The sequence below is a fragment of the Falco cherrug genome, chromosome Z (assembly GCF_023634085.1).
Source record: "Falco cherrug isolate bFalChe1 chromosome Z, bFalChe1.pri, whole genome shotgun sequence".
Classification (NCBI taxonomy): Eukaryota; Metazoa; Chordata; class Aves; order Falconiformes; family Falconidae; genus Falco; species Falco cherrug.
Window position 1 is genome coordinate 13,274,233 of NC_073720.1, and position 20,012 is coordinate 13,294,244.

General features: G+C 38.3%; 1 protein-coding gene across 9 annotated transcripts in view; it reads left to right on the forward strand.

The window, feature by feature from the left end:
• RAI14 (retinoic acid induced 14) overlaps positions 1–19,342 on the forward strand; it is an 87,314-nt gene extending 67,972 nt beyond the window's left edge. For 5 of the 9 annotated variants that reach the window (XM_055698504.1, XM_055698503.1, XM_055698505.1 and 2 more), the window contains 14 exons: positions 1,588–1,652; positions 4,220–4,277; positions 4,778–4,848; positions 6,243–6,349; positions 8,634–8,812; positions 9,478–9,506; positions 10,476–10,562; positions 11,208–11,294; positions 11,974–12,034; positions 12,403–12,521; positions 13,025–14,551; positions 15,333–15,482; positions 16,997–17,062; positions 17,321–19,342. In XM_055698504.1, the coding sequence (XP_055554479.1) occupies positions 1,588–1,652; positions 4,220–4,277; positions 4,778–4,848; positions 6,243–6,349; positions 8,634–8,812; positions 9,478–9,506; positions 10,476–10,562; positions 11,208–11,294; positions 11,974–12,034; positions 12,403–12,521; positions 13,025–14,551; positions 15,333–15,482; positions 16,997–17,062; positions 17,321–17,398 (2,684 nt within the window). In that variant the 3' untranslated portion in view covers positions 17,399–19,342. The remainder of the gene's footprint in view (positions 1–1,587; positions 1,653–4,219; positions 4,278–4,777; positions 4,849–6,242; positions 6,350–8,633; positions 8,813–9,477; positions 9,507–10,475; positions 10,563–11,207; positions 11,295–11,973; positions 12,035–12,402; positions 12,522–13,024; positions 14,552–15,332; positions 15,483–16,996; positions 17,063–17,320) is intronic. The other 4 variants (XM_055698506.1, XM_055698500.1, XM_055698499.1 and 1 more) reach the window with 3 other exon arrangements.
• The last annotated feature ends 670 nt before the right edge of the window (positions 19,343–20,012 follow it).

The window sequence follows — 20,012 nt, forward strand, 5'->3', positions numbered from 1 at the left end:
AGATTCAGATCCTAGAGCCCTTAAAAACTTTTGCCCTAATACTGTAAATGTCAGCATTTATAGTGGAATCCAGATGTGAAATAGCTGTTAAATTTTTATCTTATTTATTTTTAAATTAAAAAAAAAAAATCCCACTCCACCAACTCTTTCTGTTAACCTCATTTGAGGCTTTTTATAGGTCAAATCAAGGTCTTTGGTGTTGCTTTTATGTGTATCAAAGCTATTAACCCCATTAATTGTACAGGAGTTGCAGTAAGACATTTCCTCAGGGTTATGATATAGTGCAAAGAGCTGATACAGGCCAAAACAGAGCTGAGAGCTATTAAGTATGTTGTTTCACCCCTCAAAAGTCCTGTACCTTAATTACTACTCCACTAGAAGAATGATGGGAGCTGAATTCGCAACTGCCAAAATCTTCTTAATAGATTTCAGTTGACATGTCTCTGGAATCCATGCCTAGCATTTTCTCTGGCTGGCTAGAGTTGCCTGAGTAAGGTGTCAGCATTCTGTCTCTTCAGTAATGATCTATAAATGTTAGTCTCACGGGTTCTGTTTTGGCCACCAATTGCAGCCTGAAGGAATTTCTGTCATACATGGAAATTATTTGCCTCTATAAGGAAACATCTGTGATAGCGGAAGAAGTGTTCAGATTATATATAATGATAAGAGAATATATGTACCTGTTACAGACTATTATTCAGAATTCATACTTCATCTTGCCTCAGGATTTATTAGTTATTTGGATAATAAGAGGTTGCCTGCTGTCACCTGAGAGTGTTGACCCAGTATGCATTAGGGAAAGCCTTGTCTGTAATAGTCACATTATTTACAGTGAGATTCTACTGTCACAAGTGCCTCTGTCTATATTGGGTACTATATCTTGGCTCCTTTTCATAGTTACATGGATAATTTATTCTTTTGCTATCTTGCTTCTTTAATTTTTCGAATGCTCTGTAGGATGAAACTAGAGGAGAGACTGCAGTCTTTCATCATAAATCTATAATCAGTAAATCACTGTATTGCATAGATAAATATGAGCTCACAGTTGCCAAATAAATTAACAGAAAAGGGAATCTACAAGATGCAAACCGAAGCCAGCCTGTGTTCTGAGTCCTCTTCTATGAGCACTCCGCGGCTGATACAGATTCAACGTAGGGGTTTGTCGGGGCTGGTTTTGCTCTTGGTGCTGGGTTCCTTTTACATTGCCAAGTGGGAGAAGTCATGAAGACACTTGGCAGACATCTCTCTGCAAGGGAGGCTGAGTAATACAGGCAAATTGTTTTTTAAGAAACAAAACATAACTGCACAATCTGAGACTTACTTCTGCCAAGGTATAGCCTGATACCATGTTTGTGTCATTCCTTTATATGAAGCTAGACATTAAGATTGTTGTATTAACTGCTTGAACAACTGTCTGTTGTGAATACATGCTGCTTGATGTAGGTATTTGTTTTATATCCTCTCTCTACTTTTCATGTGTCATGATAGGAACAAGATGGATAATTCAAAATTCTGCTTTTGTCATAGAAGTGTTTATTCCTATGCTTTGACATGATTGAATAATTTGCTTTGGTTTCATTCATCTAGGGCACAGTGCTTTACATCTTGCAGCAAAGAACAGCCACCCTGATTGCATTAAGAGATTACTTCAGGTAAAGTAACAAATTGATTTTGATTTTTTTAAGTTTTCCTTTTGTTTCTCTAGATTGGTTCCACCAGATATGGACACGTTTCCTGCTAATAATCTGCATCACACTCCTATACTGTTGTCCTGTGTCCTTGCAATCAAGAGGGGTGCTTGAGTTTAAAGACCTTTAGGCACTGTGAATGGATGATAAAAAAACAATGTGGTGTCTTCCCTGAGTGGTCCACAATTAGCAATTTTCAATGTGCAGCCGATCTGACATAGCAGGGTTGGGTTTCAAGCAGGTTGCAGCTTCTGTCTACCTTCCTGTGTCTTGTCTGTGTGGTTGGATGGCTTGGAAGTAGATGGGTTAAGAGGTGCTGGGAAAAGGGTCTTTCACTTCTTGGGGGGATGGGGGGTTGGTACTGTTCCGCTGGAATACTTTCTGTCTGGTGATGACCATAGAAATGTCTGTCCTGTTTAAAGTCAATGGGAGAAGAAACCAAAGTAGTTTAGATGCTAAAATATGGAAATACCTGAGTCCTTGATGAAATGGGGTAAAGGACAGTGAGGGGTTAAAGGGAGTAGAATGGGGAAGGAAGATGAGAAACTTAAGATTCTCTTGGTATTGAGGCTGAAGATGTTCATTGGTAAGTGAGGAGAAACGTAGTCTATCTCAGCTCCATTTCAGAAAGCCAGGTGAGTTTTGGTGGAGGCAATCAGAGGAATGGGACAGATTTTTAGGAGTTTGGAGTTATCATTAAGACTGAGGCTCATACTACTGATGAGATAATGAAATAATGACTAATTCTGCTCAAGCACAGTGGTGCAGAGAGAGAATGGATCTCGTATCCCAGCCTCCAAATTGCTTTTCCCTGGTTACCTCAGGCTCTCCAATTGTCCTGTGACTGACCCCTGTCAATGTCTCTGACAGTACTGGGTCCAGTCCCCATGCTTGTTGCAAGCTGACTTGTTTCTCCACTCCTGGCAAGGGTTGTCTTTAACCACTGAGCCTCCCCTCTTCAGGATTTCTTTGTGAATATCTACGACTTCTAATGCAAACCCATTTACAGCATAAACGGTGACATCAAGCTGTCACTGATGGTATCACATGCAGCAGCATGATCAACTGCAACTAGATGTGTGTTTAATACCAAATATCTGCTGTCCCTTCACTTACTAGATACAACCACAGAGTGCTTTTGGTGATATTTTCCTAATTTTATTGCAATATGCAAATTTCTAAATATGTTTGTTAGTGCAAATACATTGTTATTATTCTCCAGTAATTCATGTTCTTTGGATTGCTTTCTTGGTGATACAAACTGTACATGTGAAGAATGTCTAATCTTGACATGCTAGAGTTGAATTAAAACAGGCTAAATATTTTATACAGGCAGAATCTTGATGTTTCTGTTATAGAATGTGGTAATCTATGTGAACCTGTTTTCCTAGAAAATTGTAGAAGTGTTGGAGGCACTGCTACGTTTGAAAGGCAAAAGCTCTAATGTTTGGTTTTTAGAAGCCAAATATTTCAGGGTCTCATCTGCTCATGTCCAAAGAAGGGCAGTGAAGCTGGTGAAGGCTCTAGAGCACAAGTCTTACGAGGATCACCTGAAGGAACTGGGGTCGTTTAGTCTGTAGAAAAGGAGGCTCTGGGGGGACCTTATTGCTCTCTGGAGCTGCCTGAAAGGAGGTTGTAGTGAGGAGGGTGTTGGTCTCTTTTCTCGAGTAACAAGTGGTAGGATAAGAGGAAATGGCTTTAAGTTGTGCCAGACAGGTTTAGTTTGGATATTAGGAAAAGTTTCTTCACTGAAAGGGTTGCCAGGTGTGGTTGAGTCAACATCCCTGGAAGTGTATGACGTTTAGGGACATGGTTTAGTGGTGGGGTGCACTTGGCAGTGCTAGGTTAACAGTTGGATTTAGAGATCTTGAAGGCCTTTTTCCAACTTAAATGATTATATGATTCTTTCTTTGATGTTAACTAAAGCTAAAATTTTCTGTAACCAAAACCAAGTCTTGATAAATATTTGAATTTTACTTTTTTTTTTTTTTTTTTTTTTTTTTTAGTTTTTATAATTTATTACTTTGAAGTCTAGACTGATCAGTAGTAATAGGTGGCTTATAATACCACAAAACATTACTGGATTGATAATGCTTAAGTTTTTACAAATGCAAATGAAGCCGTATTGCCTTCAACAGAAATCACGCAAGACTAATTGCCTTAGGACATGGTTGCTTTAGCTCTTCTGTAATGTAAGAAAAAATCATGAAGCTTTTCTGAGGCAAAAAAGAGCATTTCTTTCCTTTTTTTTTTTCTTTCCTAATTTAAATTGTTCTAAAACTATAACATTTTTTAGGGCTATCTCTTTCACCGTATTTCCTATGGCTTCAATGTAAGCTGGTACCAAGAAAGGAGAGACCAGACTGACAAAGAGAGGGAAACTGTGCCTTTCTTCAATATTCTTTTCTGGAGCAGCTCATAAAACTTTTGTCAAACATGTTCAGTACCCTGTCTTTAGCATCAAACATATGTTTTGTTTTCTTGGTGTTTCTCTAATTGCTTTTTTCCCTTTTCCTTGGTGAACTGTGCAGAGTAAATGTCCAACAGACAGCACTGACAATTCTGGGAAAACAGCTTTACATTACGCAGGTAACTTCTTTGTTGAAAGCTTCTACTATCTCTTTTGTCATGCTTGATATTCCAAGTTCTTCAGCCTCATGGAGCTCTTTAGGTTCTAATTACATAAATGTAATGACTGCATCTGGTGATTTGCAAATTTCAGGTGTTTTTTTAGATAAATACTGTGACTACCGAATTTCAGATAATTACAGTTAAGAAGCTTAACTTACAAGTGCAGAGCAGTAGGAATATTTAAGATTAGGTTGATTTTGATTTGAGGCTAAAGATTATATCTTCTCATGCTAATTTCAGCCATGAATATTGGTTATATTTCTGCATGCAGCTTGCTGTTCATCCTTTTAATGTTTCTCTCCTTCCTTCTTAAAACAAAATAGTTTCATTTGTTTTTTCTTGGACCCCACTGTAATGCTGCAGTATTGCTAGTGAAAGCAGAGAACACAAATTTTGAAAATGGGGTTTAATGGACTTTCATGCTTGTTGGTTAGTTTGTTTGTTTGTTTGTTTTTTAGCTGTGTGTGGTTGTCTTCAGGCAGTTCAGCTTCTGTGTGAACACAAATGTCCCATTAACATCAAAGATTTGGTACGTACCACTTCTGTTTCTGTACTTCAGATACTTCAGGGCTTTTACCACCCTCCTCTCCAATCTATCTCAGGTGTAGCAGTTCAAAGCAATACTAGGCTTATATTTGTCTTGGATTTCTCTGGTGGAGGAGGTTCCTTTTGCAGCTTGCCATTGCAGAGGTGGGGAAGTACTTCACAATCTAATACAGTAGTGGCAGGATTTACTGCTGGTTAAGTTGCGGCATTGATACAAGTAGGTAGAATCAGTTCTGATACATGCAAAACATGATTAAAAGTCTTTCCATTGACTCCAGTAGGCTTTGGAAAAGGCCCATTATGTGACAGAGTGCTGTGGCATGCTCACAAAGCCCAAGCAGAGTATGATAAGCCTGAGGAGAAAAATTCTATTTCGTGTAGTCTAAAGGCTCAGGGACACTACATTCACTGCTAGGACATGTCTACAACCAGGCAGGTCTATTTTGGGGAATGATGATATGTAGAATCTGATGATAAAGGCAGGGGACCTGACCGAAATGAGGCACAAAAGAAAAAGAAAAAAAAAAAAACCAAAGTCATGAAAGTATTTTAATTTGTTTGTTTGTTTGTTTTTGACTTGGATCTATCTCCTCCTTATCTGGTCCTTCTAATAAAAAAATCTCGTTAAAAGGTTAGACCAAAAATTTCAGCAGATGCATTTTAAAGGTAGAAAAGGTTTGTTTAGTCTTAAGAAGAGATGTCTTCAGCTACATCATAGTTGATCATAGAGAAAAAGGAGCCAGACCAGCCTCAGAGGTACATGACAAAATGTTAAGCAGTGGTCAGAATTTGGCGGGGGGACCTAATTGGGAAATTCTAGTTAGGTACTAGGAAAAATAATCTCACCGTGAAGGTAGTCAGACACTGGAACCCAGAGACAGCATGGTGTCTCTGCCTTTGGAGATACTTAAAACTTGACTGGACAACTCTCTGAGCAATGTTCTGTGACTTAAAGTTTGCCTGGCTTTGGATTGAGAGCAAAGAGGGAGAAACCCCAGATGACCTTTAAGGGTGTCTTTCAACTAAGTTATTCTGTGGTTGTATGTATTTTTTTCCCTTGTACTTAGCCTAAAATAATTTTTGTTGTGGAGCTACTTAAAGGTATTGTGTAGTTCCAAAATCATCATGTTGTAGCTTTAAGCAAACACCAAAGGGTGTACAAACATCAAAAAGCATTCCTACTCCTAATGATTTGCATCCCCAGTGCTCAAGAAAGGAATTAAAGTAAACCCAGCGACATTACGGTACACAAGAAAAATGTACTAATGGCATGTCATTTGTGCTATATAGAAGTAAACTTCATAGCTGACCTTTAAATCTAAGAGTGATATTTGTAAGTGAATGGCTTGTTGATAGTTTCTTTGAACATGTTCCTAGGATGGAAACATACCTCTGCTGCTTGCAGTACAAAATGGTCATATGGAAGTCTGCAAATACCTTCTGGATCACGGAGCAGACATCAACACGAGGGATAAAAGTGGAAGGTACAGCAAGTTAACTTGTTAATTCTTCCCCAAGACTGACTGTCAAATGATGCTTCCTTCTCAAATCCTTCCCAAAATAGTTGTTAGGTGAATAATGCCTTCTGTACTAGACAGCATATCCCAATTGTTGAGAAGGCTTACAGAATTCTGCCTGAAGGGAAAGGTGAAACAGAAACCATGCAACTATAAATCTAGATGTGCCTGTAAGATTTCCCTTGGGCTACTAGAGCAGTAAACCCTGTTTTTAAACAATTCCTACAAGAATCTGATTGATAGCACTTACCCACACATCAGTTTGTACATGTCCCAGTTTTAAATGCTGCTCTTTTCTTGGCGTGAATTAGTTTCTCCAACTTAAATCCTAAAACTGTTACTTGGGAGTAACTTCTGTGCAGGGTTCTGTTTTCTACCATAATGCAGCCACAGCAGAAAGAGGAAAATACAGTGAAGCTATATAGTGGAGTTGCTGTCACCTTAGAAGGTGCAATTTGGATATTTGTTGCATTAATAGTGTGTATGTCAGAAAATTGTTTTTGTAAAGCAACATCGTTGTTGTGAAAAAATACACTTTTTGGATTATACTTATGAAGGTCAAGAGTCTTCAGAAATCATGGACTGTTTTATGAACAGTTGATTAAACTGTGAAGGTAAAGCACGGCGCTCCAAAGACTTGGCACTTATGCTTGATAGCTATCCTTATCATTGTATGTGATACAATGCTCTTATTGTTCTTGGGCAGCACCTGGGAAGGTAAGACTGGGCCCTAACTTGTATTTTATTAGTGCAAAGTTTATTAGAGCACTCTTTGTTGTAAGTTGTCTAAAGAAAACCCCTTTGTCATCTTGGTTGGTTTGAATGGCCTCATCAGTGCTTTGAACTTGAGGTGCGGCCCACTGTGAGACCTCTGCCTTCTCCTCACTCTTTTAGTGTTCAATTAACAGACAGTGTAAAGAGTTGCTAGTTTAATTGGATGAAGGCAATTCTGTCATAGATAGGACAGACTTGCATTTTTATATTTTCTTTTTCAAGAAAGTACTGTGTGTAGAAGCAAGAAAATGATACGATGTGGAAAATACAATTTTACTTCAGGCTTTCCTTCTGGTGAGAAAAGTGCCTGCTCTGGCATGTCATGTTCACAAAAGTGGTTAAGTTTTTGCTGAAAAAGGAGAAGCCTTATTGGGAGAGGAAGGGATACCTTTGAAAATGGCATCTCCAATTTCCTATCTTGTACAGACTAAGGGAATTATTTTGGTAATCTAAAACCATCCCTGTGACTCTGGAGTTGTTATCCAAGTGGCCTCTCACACTAGTTCTTAGCACAGCGCTGCAACAGCCGTCACTTCTCCAGGGCTCACCCATTACAGGGAGTATATTTAATTCCTCAGTGAAATGACTGTCTTTAGTATCTAGCAAATATTATCATTGTAATAACTTTTCAGTTTTATATCTGCACTGAGAAATGTGTTTGCCAGTGAATTTGGCCAACCTGTTAGGCACGTTTTCATGTTGAGAAGGGAGAATTATGCCCAAGAAGGAAACCAGTATTGGAGCATGCATGAAAGGTGGGCTTCTCTGTGTCTTTGTAATTATTCTGTGAATCTCTTGTGACTCCTTCAAATAATTGAGAAAAACTGGTACAACCTGTTGGGAAAACACTTCTTTGGTATGCCACCCTCACTGTAGGATCTGGCACTCTGTCTAGCTGCCCTGTGTTGGAGAGAAAATTGATTGTGCTCTAATGAATTTTATTATTTTTTTAACTGAAAGTAGATCAGGATTTGAAGCCAAACCCAAAGAAGAGCCTTGAGATTTATGAGATTTGTTTAGCTTTTTGGTTGAAAACTATTTGTCTACTTTGTCTTAAAAGTGACATATGAAGGAGAACAGCAATGAAATAAATGCTTTTGTGTTGTACCATCCCTTGTAGAGCTGTAACTGGAGTGTGGCAGTGAGATTTAATAGTCTGTCTTTACCCTGGAGCCATTTCTATGTACAACTATTCTTTTAGCTTCAGCTACCCATTTTCAGAAATGTTTGGAGACCTGTGCAAAGCAAGCCAGGCCTTTGCAGAAGATACAGCTGGAAAGTATGGGGAAGAGGAGGAGGGGCAGGCAGGTGTTTGTGAAGAGAAAAAACAGTTACATGTATGTGTTGATACACATGTTGATAAAGTCTTGAATTTTATTGCACAATAACAGTCAAACTATTTTTTCCTTAAAAAATGAGCTGCTGCTTAAAGAGTACATGCTTGACACTTATCCTGTGTGTGTTTTGTTTTGTCCAGAACTGCTTTGATGATGGCTTGTGAAGCTGGTAGCCTTAACATGGTGGAAGCCTTGCTTAGGAAAGGTGCAGATTTCAGTTTAGTAGATGTCTTTGGACAGAATGCCCTGCATTATTCCAAGCTCTCTGAGAATACAGGGATCCAGAATCTCCTATCATCAAAGTTCTCTCAGGATGTGGGTACGTAAGAGACACTGATCTGCAGTTTGTCACTTCTTGAACCAGCTACATGTATGTTTAGCAGTGAAAAAATCTACTTCATTGAAAAGTTTCAGAAGCCAGCTTCAAGACGGTCTGTCTGGCTGAGTCTTCCCAAATGCAGGAACATGTGGCCTTTGCTATAGATGGTAATATTCAGCAGAGGATAAAGCACTGAGCCGGGCAAAAAGAGGTGTTTTGGAGAAAAAAAGTAAGCTGATGTAGCAGCATTGTGAAGTCTTGCATACAGTTTGGAATAGATCCTTTTTTGTTACAGGAAAGAATATGTGGAACGTATAGCTCCTCAGTAGAGGGGTTGGAGAAGGAACTAATGCAGGCAGAGGGTTTTATTGTCAAGCTAAGACAAATTTCTAAAGTAGGAAGCTAATATGCAAGATTGGTACAAGACTATAGTAGAATAAGAATTGTCACAATCCTTCAAACTTCATCTCAGAATGAAACTCCAAAAGCAGTAGAGAAAGGACATAGTTCAAATGGAATTTCAAATTTGAAATATGTTTCTCAGGTTTCAGACAGGAACTCAAAAGCCAAAAAAAGTATTTATGGTGTGGGAATTAGAGCTGAGAGATGGGTTAGGAACGGTTTTCTTTGGTAGTTGTTCCTAATTCCACTTTTCTTCTTCACAGATACAAAGTCCTTGACAAAAGCAAAGCAGGTATTTGTCCTTTTGGTTTTAAAAATGCTTAGGCTCTATAGACTTGTAGCTTAAGAAAGAATAGTAACTGACATAACTAGAAGCACTAGTAGATGTCACTGTGAGATGCACTGCCATTGACTACTCTGTAATGTGAAAGGTTTTTGTTGCTTATTGAAGTAATGTGTTTCAGGAACATAGCTTTTAAACTTAGTTTCTCTCTGTAACAGCAGCCAGCGTCCTCAGTGAGAAAAGGGAGAGAGTGTGTGCATGTGCATGTGTGTGCCTGGAAGACAGGCCACTTTTCTCATGTGTAAGTGCAGGAGCTTGGCTTTTGCACTCCTTATCTGTTTAAAACGTAAAGATAATCTAGAAAAGCTCCCTTTTAAAGGGAAGTTTCTGAAACATAATTGAAGGTTATCCCTGGTTACATCTTACTCGAGACCCCCACCTGTGAGTATCCCAGCAGATTTAGGCAATTAGATTAGTTTGTTGCACCCCAAGATATGGTATTAAACCAATGTAAGTAGACCTTGTAGACCTGATGGCGACTGGAAAGGGGATGAGGGTGTAGTGCATTGGTTCATTCCTTCTCTTGAGTGGAGAGAGATGTTTTTCAGGGAGCTCAGGCATAAGCTGGTGGAAAGGGAAAGATGCAGCTGTTAAGAATGGCATGACTGGCCTGTGTATGAATGGAAATACTTAGATCACTAGTGCTAAACCTATTGTCAGCTTCTGCTTTTTCACTAAATCTTGTTTGTTTTCACTGAAGCATGGATTACAAGGGGGCAGATTCTTGTTGTCAGGCATGTTTAATATCTTTGTGTTAGTGGACACGTAGTCTTTACATAGAAAAAAATAAGGCACTGCATGATCTGCTAAAGTTGATATTAATGTGGGATTTTATTTTTCATTTTTTATAAAAAAACTTACTCAGACTTTACTAACCAAACTAACAAACCTACCTTTTCTGGCTGGTGAAACTTTCAGCATGATCAAGGCTCTAAACTAAGTTCAGAAAGAAGTGGAACTCCAAAAAAACGCAAAGCCCCACCTCCTCCTATCAGTCCTATTCAGGTAAAGAAAAGACCAATTTTGAGATGCTTTTAGGGGGTGAGAAGTGTTTTGAATATTATGTGAACGATGTGGGCTGGATTTGCTCTGCCACTGTTATTTTATGTGCCTGTCTTACCATGAGTGCTTTTCCTGACATTAGGATGACACCATGAAAGCACATGTCAGTTAGGTTAACTAAGCAAAATTGCTTGAAATACAGGATGGTCTAAGATAGAACTGTAAAAACTTTACTGTACAACTGCTTCTTCCATCTACAATTAAAGGTCTCCTGGTTTTGCGACTTCCATAAGTAAATAATCATGTATATTTTAATTATATGTATATATGTGCACATTAGTGAGTGTGTGTGTATATATATATGAAAGTAAAATACTTGGATTCATATAGTATCAAAATGTAGCTTTCCAGTTAGGTTTAATGTTAAACTGGAATGTTACCTGTGTAACAGCTACAGTGCATATGTAATACTGACTCAGAAGAGCGCTAAATAATTAGATGTATTCTTTGACACTAACCTGTTGTTGTGACTTATGTTAGTGCAGGCAAAAATACTTTTGTGTGTGTGTCTGTGTATGGGCAGATATTAGAGAGGTAGGTATATGTACATGTATGTATACATATCTATTTATATAAAATCTTTTACAGCTTAGTGATCTGTCCTCTTCACACTCATCAACTTCCACTCCCATGACTGGAAAAGGGCAGGCTTTCTTTGCTGATCAAGTGTGCAAGGTACCAGTTTTCTGTTCTTATGAAGCTTAGGGAAGGAGAGTATAGTATCTTCATAATCTGTTTTGCTGACTGCAAAGTACCCTGTGAATTGGCTGAGTTTTAGGAACAAAAAGGAATGCTAATCTATTTGTGTGATTTATAAAGCCAGTGTGGATTACTTTAAAGTTTACTGAATATGTAAATGGAATTAGTCATAAATTAGTTAGTATTTAGGAATATGGTTATGAAAGTATTAATGCTGTGAGAGCTCATTACTTAATACCAGTAAAGTGCATAGCATTGTGCAATGCAAAAAGTAGAAACTCTTTCACCAAAAGACATCAGGGAAATGGTTGAGTGTGTTCTGTCTGATCTTTACTTAATGATACTGAAGATTATTTTTTTTTTTTTTTTTTAATACATGACAGAATATTGCTATTAATTATCACGGGGCCTGCAGGCTTCCAAACTATCCGTAAGACAGTTGCCCATATTGCATTAATATTTAGAGAGAACTGGTCAATGGAATGTGAATGCTTTTAGCAGATTTTGAAAATACTGGCCCCATGCTACAATTAAACAAGACCTCAGAAATAAAAGAAACACTCTTTGCCAGGCTTTATCAAGCGACATCTATACTGTCTATACTTCCCAGCTTTACATCTGCTTTCTGTGAAAGTGTTTTCTTTTGGTGTCTCAGCAGGAAGAATTCATCTCCTTGCATCGAGATAATAAAGATGGACTGACTGACAGCACAACAGGTATACAATAACACTTAATCCTTACTTTTGTATTTGGTGATGTGTTTTACGTGGTATGAAATGTTGAAATCTGGTCAGAAGTCCTCTTGTGCCTTTCCGCTTAGACTGTGAGACACAATAGGTATTGGTAGTAAAGTTTAGTAATTCCACTAGCAGCTTGCTAGCAAAAACCTCCTGTTCCTGTTCTGTGATATTAACACATTTTTGGGGAAAGAGTTTCTAGGGAACGGTTTGCTTGCTAACTACGCTTAGTAGTCATGGGAACAAACTATTTAATTTGAAAGGTTAGAATAACTAACTAGCTAGCATTTCAGCTTTTTGAAAGGTTTTGAGTCTTTTGTTTGTTTGTTTGTTTGTTTTCTCCAAAGGCACTGATAGTTTGTTGGATGCGAGTTCTGAAGCTGACCAGCAAGATCTACTTCTGTTGATGCAAGCAAAAATTGCTTCTCTGACATTGCACAATAAGGAGCTGCAGGACAAATTACAGGTGGCAAATTTTTGTGCTGTTCTAGTGCTCTCTTAATCTACTAGCAGAACAAAGAACTGCTTACCATTTTAAAGAGATGTACTGTGAAGATAATTTAATAAGCTTGTTGGTGGTAAGGTCATGGAAATACTCTGCCCCAAAGGATTAAATAAGTGTTTTGATCTTCCCACTTTTCCCATAAATTACTGAATAATTTTGTTTATTATGATAACCACATTCTAAAAGATGATGTTAACAGTTGTGTTAGCAGAACTTTAATTTGCATAGCTTTGATTATTAGCTTATGGAGGTCAGCCCAGACTTTCAGAGGAGTTTGGCACTTACTGTCTTCTCTCACTGCAGATGACTAAGTGGGAGCAGCTGGGTTTTGAATTTTTCTTCCATGGAACTTTAATTGTCTGTCTCTGTAGGATGTGGCAAGATTTCCTTGCTTACTCTATTCTGAAAAATATAATCCTGTACTTGCTTTCCTTGTCCAATTGTTTGCGTTTCTTTTTGCACAGGAGAGAACGCCTAAAGAAGTGGATTCAACTGTGGCATCTTATCATTCAACCCAAACAGAGTTTGAGCAAACAGCAGATCGACAAAATGAGTTCTCAGCTGAGGAGCTGAAGTCTGCATCAAATGCCATGCAAATTCATGAAAAATTGACAAGCCCCAGTGAAGTAAAAATGAAGTACCTCCAGGAAGACTTAAAGGATGGGCAGAGGAAATCTGAGACTGTTGAAGCCAAAAGAAAGCACATAGAAGCTCATGTCCAATCTAGAGTCCCAGAAACAGATAATTTAAATAGCACAGACATTTCAGAAAATGGTTCTAATCTTAACCTTAAGTTCCAAGAAACTCAGAACACCTATGAAGAAGCTGTGAAGGAGGTTTTCAATTTACAAAGGCAAGTGAAACTGGGTCTTGTTTCTTCCGAAAGTGAAGAAATATGTTCTGATTCAAGTAGGTTGAAGGTTACATGTGGAGAAGTTGAAATGCTTAAGCAAGAATTGAAGAGAGTGTTGGAGGAAAGTGAAAGACAAAAAGAGAAAGTGAGAGCACTGCAGAAGAAGTTTGAAGAAAGAGAGCAGAACACGGCAAGCAGATTGTCTGTGGAAGAGTGTGAGGAAATGAAGAATTCATATTGTTCAGTTATTGATAACATTAATCAAGAGAAAGCATTGTTGATTGAGAGGTACAAAGAAGGGCAGGAGGAAATTAAAAGGTTACAGGACAAACTGACAAATCAGACACAGCTGGAACCTAGTGCTGAAGCTGGGGAAGTGAGAGATGTGATGCACAGAATGGTAGATGAGCTCAACAGACAACTTAGTGAATTGTCGCAGTTGTACAAAGAAGCACAAACAGAGCTTGAAGACTATAAAAAGAGAAAAACTCCAGATGATATAGCTTTGGACTACATTCCTAGAGATGAACACGAGAAACTGATGCAGGTAACCAATTCTTTGAAATACAAAGCAGAGAATGAGTTATCAGAAATGAAATCCCAGTACACAAAAGTATTAGATGAAGCAGAAGAACTAAAGCAACTGTTAGACACTCAGAAACAAAACTCTTTGCCACTTACTGAACACCATCAGGTGATGAATGCACTCAGAAATACTGTAAAGGAAATGGAGAAAGAAATAAATGAGCTGAAAGGACTGCTTACCAACAAGGAAAGTGAAGTAAGAAACTTACAGAAGGAATTACTGGAAGAAAAAGCTGCAATTAATGAAGCAATGGTACCCAAGACTACATATGAAAAGCTCCAGTCATCACTAGAGGGTGAAGTGAGTGTTTTGTCATCTAAACTGAAGGATGTAATCCAAGAGAAGGAAAACGCTTCCTTAGATGTTATGCAACTGAGAAATGAAGTTTTGCACTTGAAAGAAGAGAAAGAAGGTATACATACTCTGCTTGAAGCAAAGGAACGGGAGGTGACTGGTCTTCAGCAAAAGTACCATCAAGCTCAAGAAGATCTTCTTGAAATGAAAAGATATTCTGAAAGCTCATCAAAACTAGAAGAGGATAAAGATAAAAAGGTTAGTGATTCACTGCAGTGGAGGGGTAGTACATGAGTTCATACTGCAAATCATGTTGGATGGTGCATGGTGACCTAATAGTGGTGACTCTGTATCAGGTGTTACAGAGTGGAGGAACTTCTGAGTGCATTTGCCCATCTGAAAAAATCAAAGTCAAAGAAGTTTTAGTATGTTTAAATTTACAGCTGGTTTCCCTCCCCCCCTGGGAGATATGCATGATCTTTCAGTTTATCTCTTTTAAGTTCTGCTTAGATTGGGTTCATGCTATTCAGGCAACTTAAGTCAAAGGGGATTTACAGCAGGAAGAGATTCCAGAAGAGACAAAAACCAAAAGATCAGAAAGGATCAAAAACTTGCTGTGATGATTTTACTATATTATCTCAACCATAGCATGACTTGACTATTCTTCCTCTGCAGCTACTGTATCTGTCACTACAAATTTATTTATAAAAAGCTATGTATTTTGCTAGGTGTGAATAGCTGGCATATGCTTTGTATGTTTCTGTCTTGTATTCAGCAGCAGTATTTGTAAAGGTGTAAATGCAATCCTTGTTTGTAAATATTGCTGGCATTCAGAACAAGGAATGCATTTCGAATTGACTGGACTAGGAGGGGGGTAGAGAAGCATTGTAACCCTTTGCTTACATGATATCTTTGTTTGTCCTTTGAGCTTATTTACATCTTGGTTTTACGTCATCTTAAATCTAAGTCACAAATAACCTCAAGACGAGAGCCATGAAAACCTTGCAGCTTTTCACGAAAACTATTTTTGCCTCCCTAGATCAATGAAATGTCCAAGGAAGTTAGCAAATTAAAAGAAGCATTGAACAGTCTTTCTCAGCTTTCCTACTCAACCAGTGCCCCCAAAAGACAAAGCCAGCAGCTGGAGGTGTTACAACAACAAGTGAAGCAGTTGCAAAACCAGCTGACTGTAAGTATGATAATTTGTAAACCCACTATTATTCCCAGTTCTCTGAGGATATGCATGCCATCCATCACTCTGCCTTATTTAAAAAGGAGCACAGTCATTGAGTACAAGGAGAGGAATTTTCATCCAGAAGTTCTGAAATTTCTCTGTTTCTCTGAAACGTTTAAGAATCTGCAAGTCACAAGTTGCTGCTTAGAAATGTGCGAAGTAAAGCAAACTGTTTTCCCCAATATATTTCCTCAGATCAATAGTTGAGCAAAGTTCCTGTACTTGCTATGTAATGTAGTGACCAGACCACCTGCTGAGATCCTAATTTTTGTAAAGTATGGCCAGTGTGCTGTAGATTTGTATGTTTTCTCAGGAACATTCATCAGCCAAAGTGGTTTTGGTTTTTAAGCTAAAATAAGTTTGACTTTCTGGAAGAAAGTAGTCACTTGAAGGCATGAAGTTTCAAGTAAAGCAAATCCATCTGTTTATAAGGAGCACAGTTTATTCCCTGAAATTCTGACCTGCTTAAAGAAAATTTTTTAATTGCATTTGTTTGTGCATGAAAGGCCCAGTCTTGTAAGCTAGGTGGAGTCGTAACTTCTATTTCCGAGAGCTTGCCTGTCCAAAGGAGCGCTTTAATTCACTGCTGAGGCTGAAAAGAAGGTGCTGCCTACCAGAGCCATTTCTTGAGAACTCTGGAGTGCCTCTGAAAGGAGAATCTGCAGCTTGACATGCTAAATGGCTTACCTGGTGTCTGCTTTCCTACAGAGTGGGGGGAAATAAGTAGGCAGTTAAATACTGTCAGTTAAAAGTCCAGACTGTTTCTTATCGCTCTCCACCAAGTCTGAAAGATTCCTTCATCTCCCACTGCTTAAGGACCAGCAAAGTAGTGTAAGATGTGAAGATATGCAATACATTAAGAAAGCGGGTAGGATTTAAAACGGGACAGAAGCAATCTTTCCTTCTGGTAGGCTACCTTTCCTAACAGCTTCATGTTTATTTAGAAAGATAGCTTCTGGGATGTGGCAGTCTGTGACCATGAAAAAGGAGGCTGGCTTTCCTTGTTAGAATGTCTGCTAAGTAACTGAGGATTTCATGGATTAAGGCCTTTGTAAGCACCTCCCTCTTCCCTGGGAAGGCATTAGCTGACAGGTCGCTGACTTCAGGGAAGAGCTCAGCTGCAGTTAGGGGCTAATTTGTCAGATTATTGTTGGCTTTTCTCGGTTCTGCTTGCTTATAAGGTCAGAAGTAGAGTTATGTGCACATTCCACATCTCTGCAGCTCAGTGCTTCTTACGACTGATGTCATCTCATCAGCTTTTTTACTGAGATAGGTAGAATTACAGTTTCTGTGGACCACACTTCCAAGAAAATTATGTTTTGGTTGGCTAGTGCCACAGTACTGTCTGAGCTGGTTTTCCATGCATGCATAAGATATGGCTCGTAATTCACCAGACCTCTCTAAGTCTAGTTGGGGTGTTCTGAGTTCAACAGTTCTGAATGCTCTGTGACTTTCTGCCTGTTTTCTAGGAAACAAAGAAACAACATCAGGAAATTGTCTCAGTTTACAGGATGCATCTTCTCTATGCTGTGCAGGTATCATTGTGTATTGTCTGTTAGACGCTGTTGGTGTTTTAATGAGAGATGATTCTCCTGCAGATCTAGTAAGAACTTTGCATGTTTTATCTAAGACATTCTGCCCAAAAGGTATGACTGTTTAAGCACAAATTTAACACTGTTTCCTTTTAGGAAATTGATCTAATTACTGTACCTCAAAAATAGTTTGTAAATCTTCTTAAAGCGTAGAGACATGCTTGAATTCAGTCATCTTTTCTTCTTTCTCCCCTTGTCTAGGGTCAAATGGATGAAGATGTCCAGAAAGTGCTTAAACAAATTCTGTCGATGTGTAAAAGCCAATCGCAGAAAAAGTAAACAAAAAAGCCAAGGAAAACTTCCCATTTTTATTAATCCTGTTATGGGTGATTATCTAGATTTGCCTTAACATAAGATTTAAAATTGGCAATTTGCTGCTTTTGTGTTGTGTGCTGTTTGTGAGGTGGATTTGTTTGTCTGTCTCTACCACCTTCCTTGTGTGTTTGCGTGTGCAGTAACTAAACACGTGCCTGCTTTTCATATCCAAAGCGCAAGTATGTTCTTCAGGCTTTCTCCTTAGGCCACTCCCTGTCATGTTTACCCTGAAAGTATTTTCTAGTTTCCTCCAGTAGAGGGAGGTTAATCTGGAGTAAAGCACTCATGTTGCCTGGGTAAAGGTGAAACTCTCCATAAAGTCTTTTGTACTGTTTATAAGCTGTATCTTGTTATTGGGGATTTAACTTAGTTGATGTTGTAGCACTCAGATTCCTGACATTTTGCCATATGCAGTCTTTGGCAGAGCAGAAGTGAGCCTTCCAGCAGTGAGCAGAAGTAGGTATTTGTGTGAAGCCAGAACGTCAGACAGCTACTTAATGTTATTTAAGATTAACACACCGTAAGGTAGCTGTCCCAACCCATCCAATGCACTGAGTACACAAAAATCATACCATGCTTCATAGTTTCCTTGAACTGCCTGGTAGTGGAATGAAACTATTTCAAAAGGTAAAATCATTAGTTCATTGAAGTTCTGTTCAAAGCAGTACAGAAATGTCTGTATGAAACAACCCTTTATGATAGGTTTAGCTATCTATGCAAGTGTTGGCCATGAAGCTCAGGAACAAAACCAGAACATACACTTTAGACAAGGGATTCTAGTGAGCACAGGATGTTTACAGTGAATGTCAATGCCTCGTATTTCCTAACCTCACTTTTGTAAAGATCTTCTCTTCAGTATATTTTTATTGGCCCTCTAATGATTTTTTTGTAACTAAATCATTTTTTCTACATAATGTTTGCATTAAGCTTATTAACAAATATTTTTAGGTAATCGTGTTTCAGAGTTTCTGTTTATGCCCCCAAATATTCAGTAACAGTGAAGCATAGTGAAATGTGTTCAGTTTGTAAAAGATTTGTATGGAATAATAGACCTGTCTGTTAGTGTGATCCAGAGCAGTGAAGTGCAAACTGCAGTTCAGCCTGCTCTTCCAAAAAATGTAGAAATGATAGGGAAAGAACAGCAAAAGGTGTCAAAAATTTCTGCATGTTGTTTGTAGAGGCTAGGGGCATCAGTAAAAGCTTTGTCAGCACTTTTAAATTTTAAAGTCAAATAAAAATGCCTGATGTGGTATAGTATGAAATTATGGAAAAATTATTCTAAGCACACACTGCACTTGAGGGGATAACCATTCTAACTACCTTGCAGCTTCACTATCGTATTTTTTGTATTCCTGTTAGTGGATATGTCTCTAATAGAGAAATCTTCCAGAGCTGTATAATCTATGAAGTTTATAGAGTCATAATATGACAAGAGTCGGCGGTGTTTCAGGCTGACTGGACTCACAGTGCACATATATCAGATAATTCCTAACCCTGGCAAAAATAAATGGATTTTAAAAGCAAAAAGAAAAACCACACCTTTGCCTCAGTTAGACCTTGGTGTTACTTTTTTGGGTGGTTTAACTAATGCCTGCTAGTTTTGAACAGTATTTTATAGGAAGATGGTTTTGAAAATGTTCCAAAGAAATGTGAAAAGAATTTCGCTGCAGCACTTCAAAATGAACAACAAAATTTTAAGCATGCTGATGCTGCAAAGTATAAAACTTGATGAACCGTTCAGTAGGTTGCCTGATGGATTTAGTAGTCTACTTTGTTTTCTTTTGTATATTTATTACAATTATCTTTGTGGAATATTGAAAATTATATACTACAGCATAGCAAGTTTCTTTATATGTAATTTACAAGAAATTTCCTTATGCAGCAAATAAACTATTTCCACTTTTTTCATCTTTGGTCTTTTTGTGCCTTCATTTAGGTTTTGTATTGAGGGAAATCTCACTATGCTTTTGATGCAGTGCAAATATGTTTTATATCTCATATTTAGATAGCTGTCAGATGTACTGGGTTTTCGTCCCTGAAATTGCAACTTGATTATTGATTTTATTCATCTGTCAGGTAGAACAGAATGCACTCCAAACCTCTTGCAAGCACTATGGCAGATTATGCCTTCTATCCGATTGGTAAGTTCAGAGACATTTCTCATGTGGAAATCCTGCTAGAGGTGATACACGTTTCCCATCCATCACTCGATGCATTCCAACTAAGTTTAACACTACATCAGAGCAGTAGCACAGATTGGTGAGCTCCTACAGGTTTTCAAAACTGCAGTTTTCTATCACTTAGCACTTCACACACAGAAATACAGTGAAAGTATATATATGTGTATATGCATATGGATATCTATAATTCTCTTTAAACTTAGCAATAGTTAGACAGTCAGCCCTGTTGCCTTTTATCATCTCTCCATCTTCTGAGTTTTATTTGAGAAACTAGCTTTTCAGTAACTTATTTGCTAATAATATCTTCCTGTCTGGGGGTGGAACACACAAACGGCAGGAATTGCTCCTCTTTGGGTTACATCCTGGGGGTCAAGTAACTCTTCGGTCTCTTGCAGAAA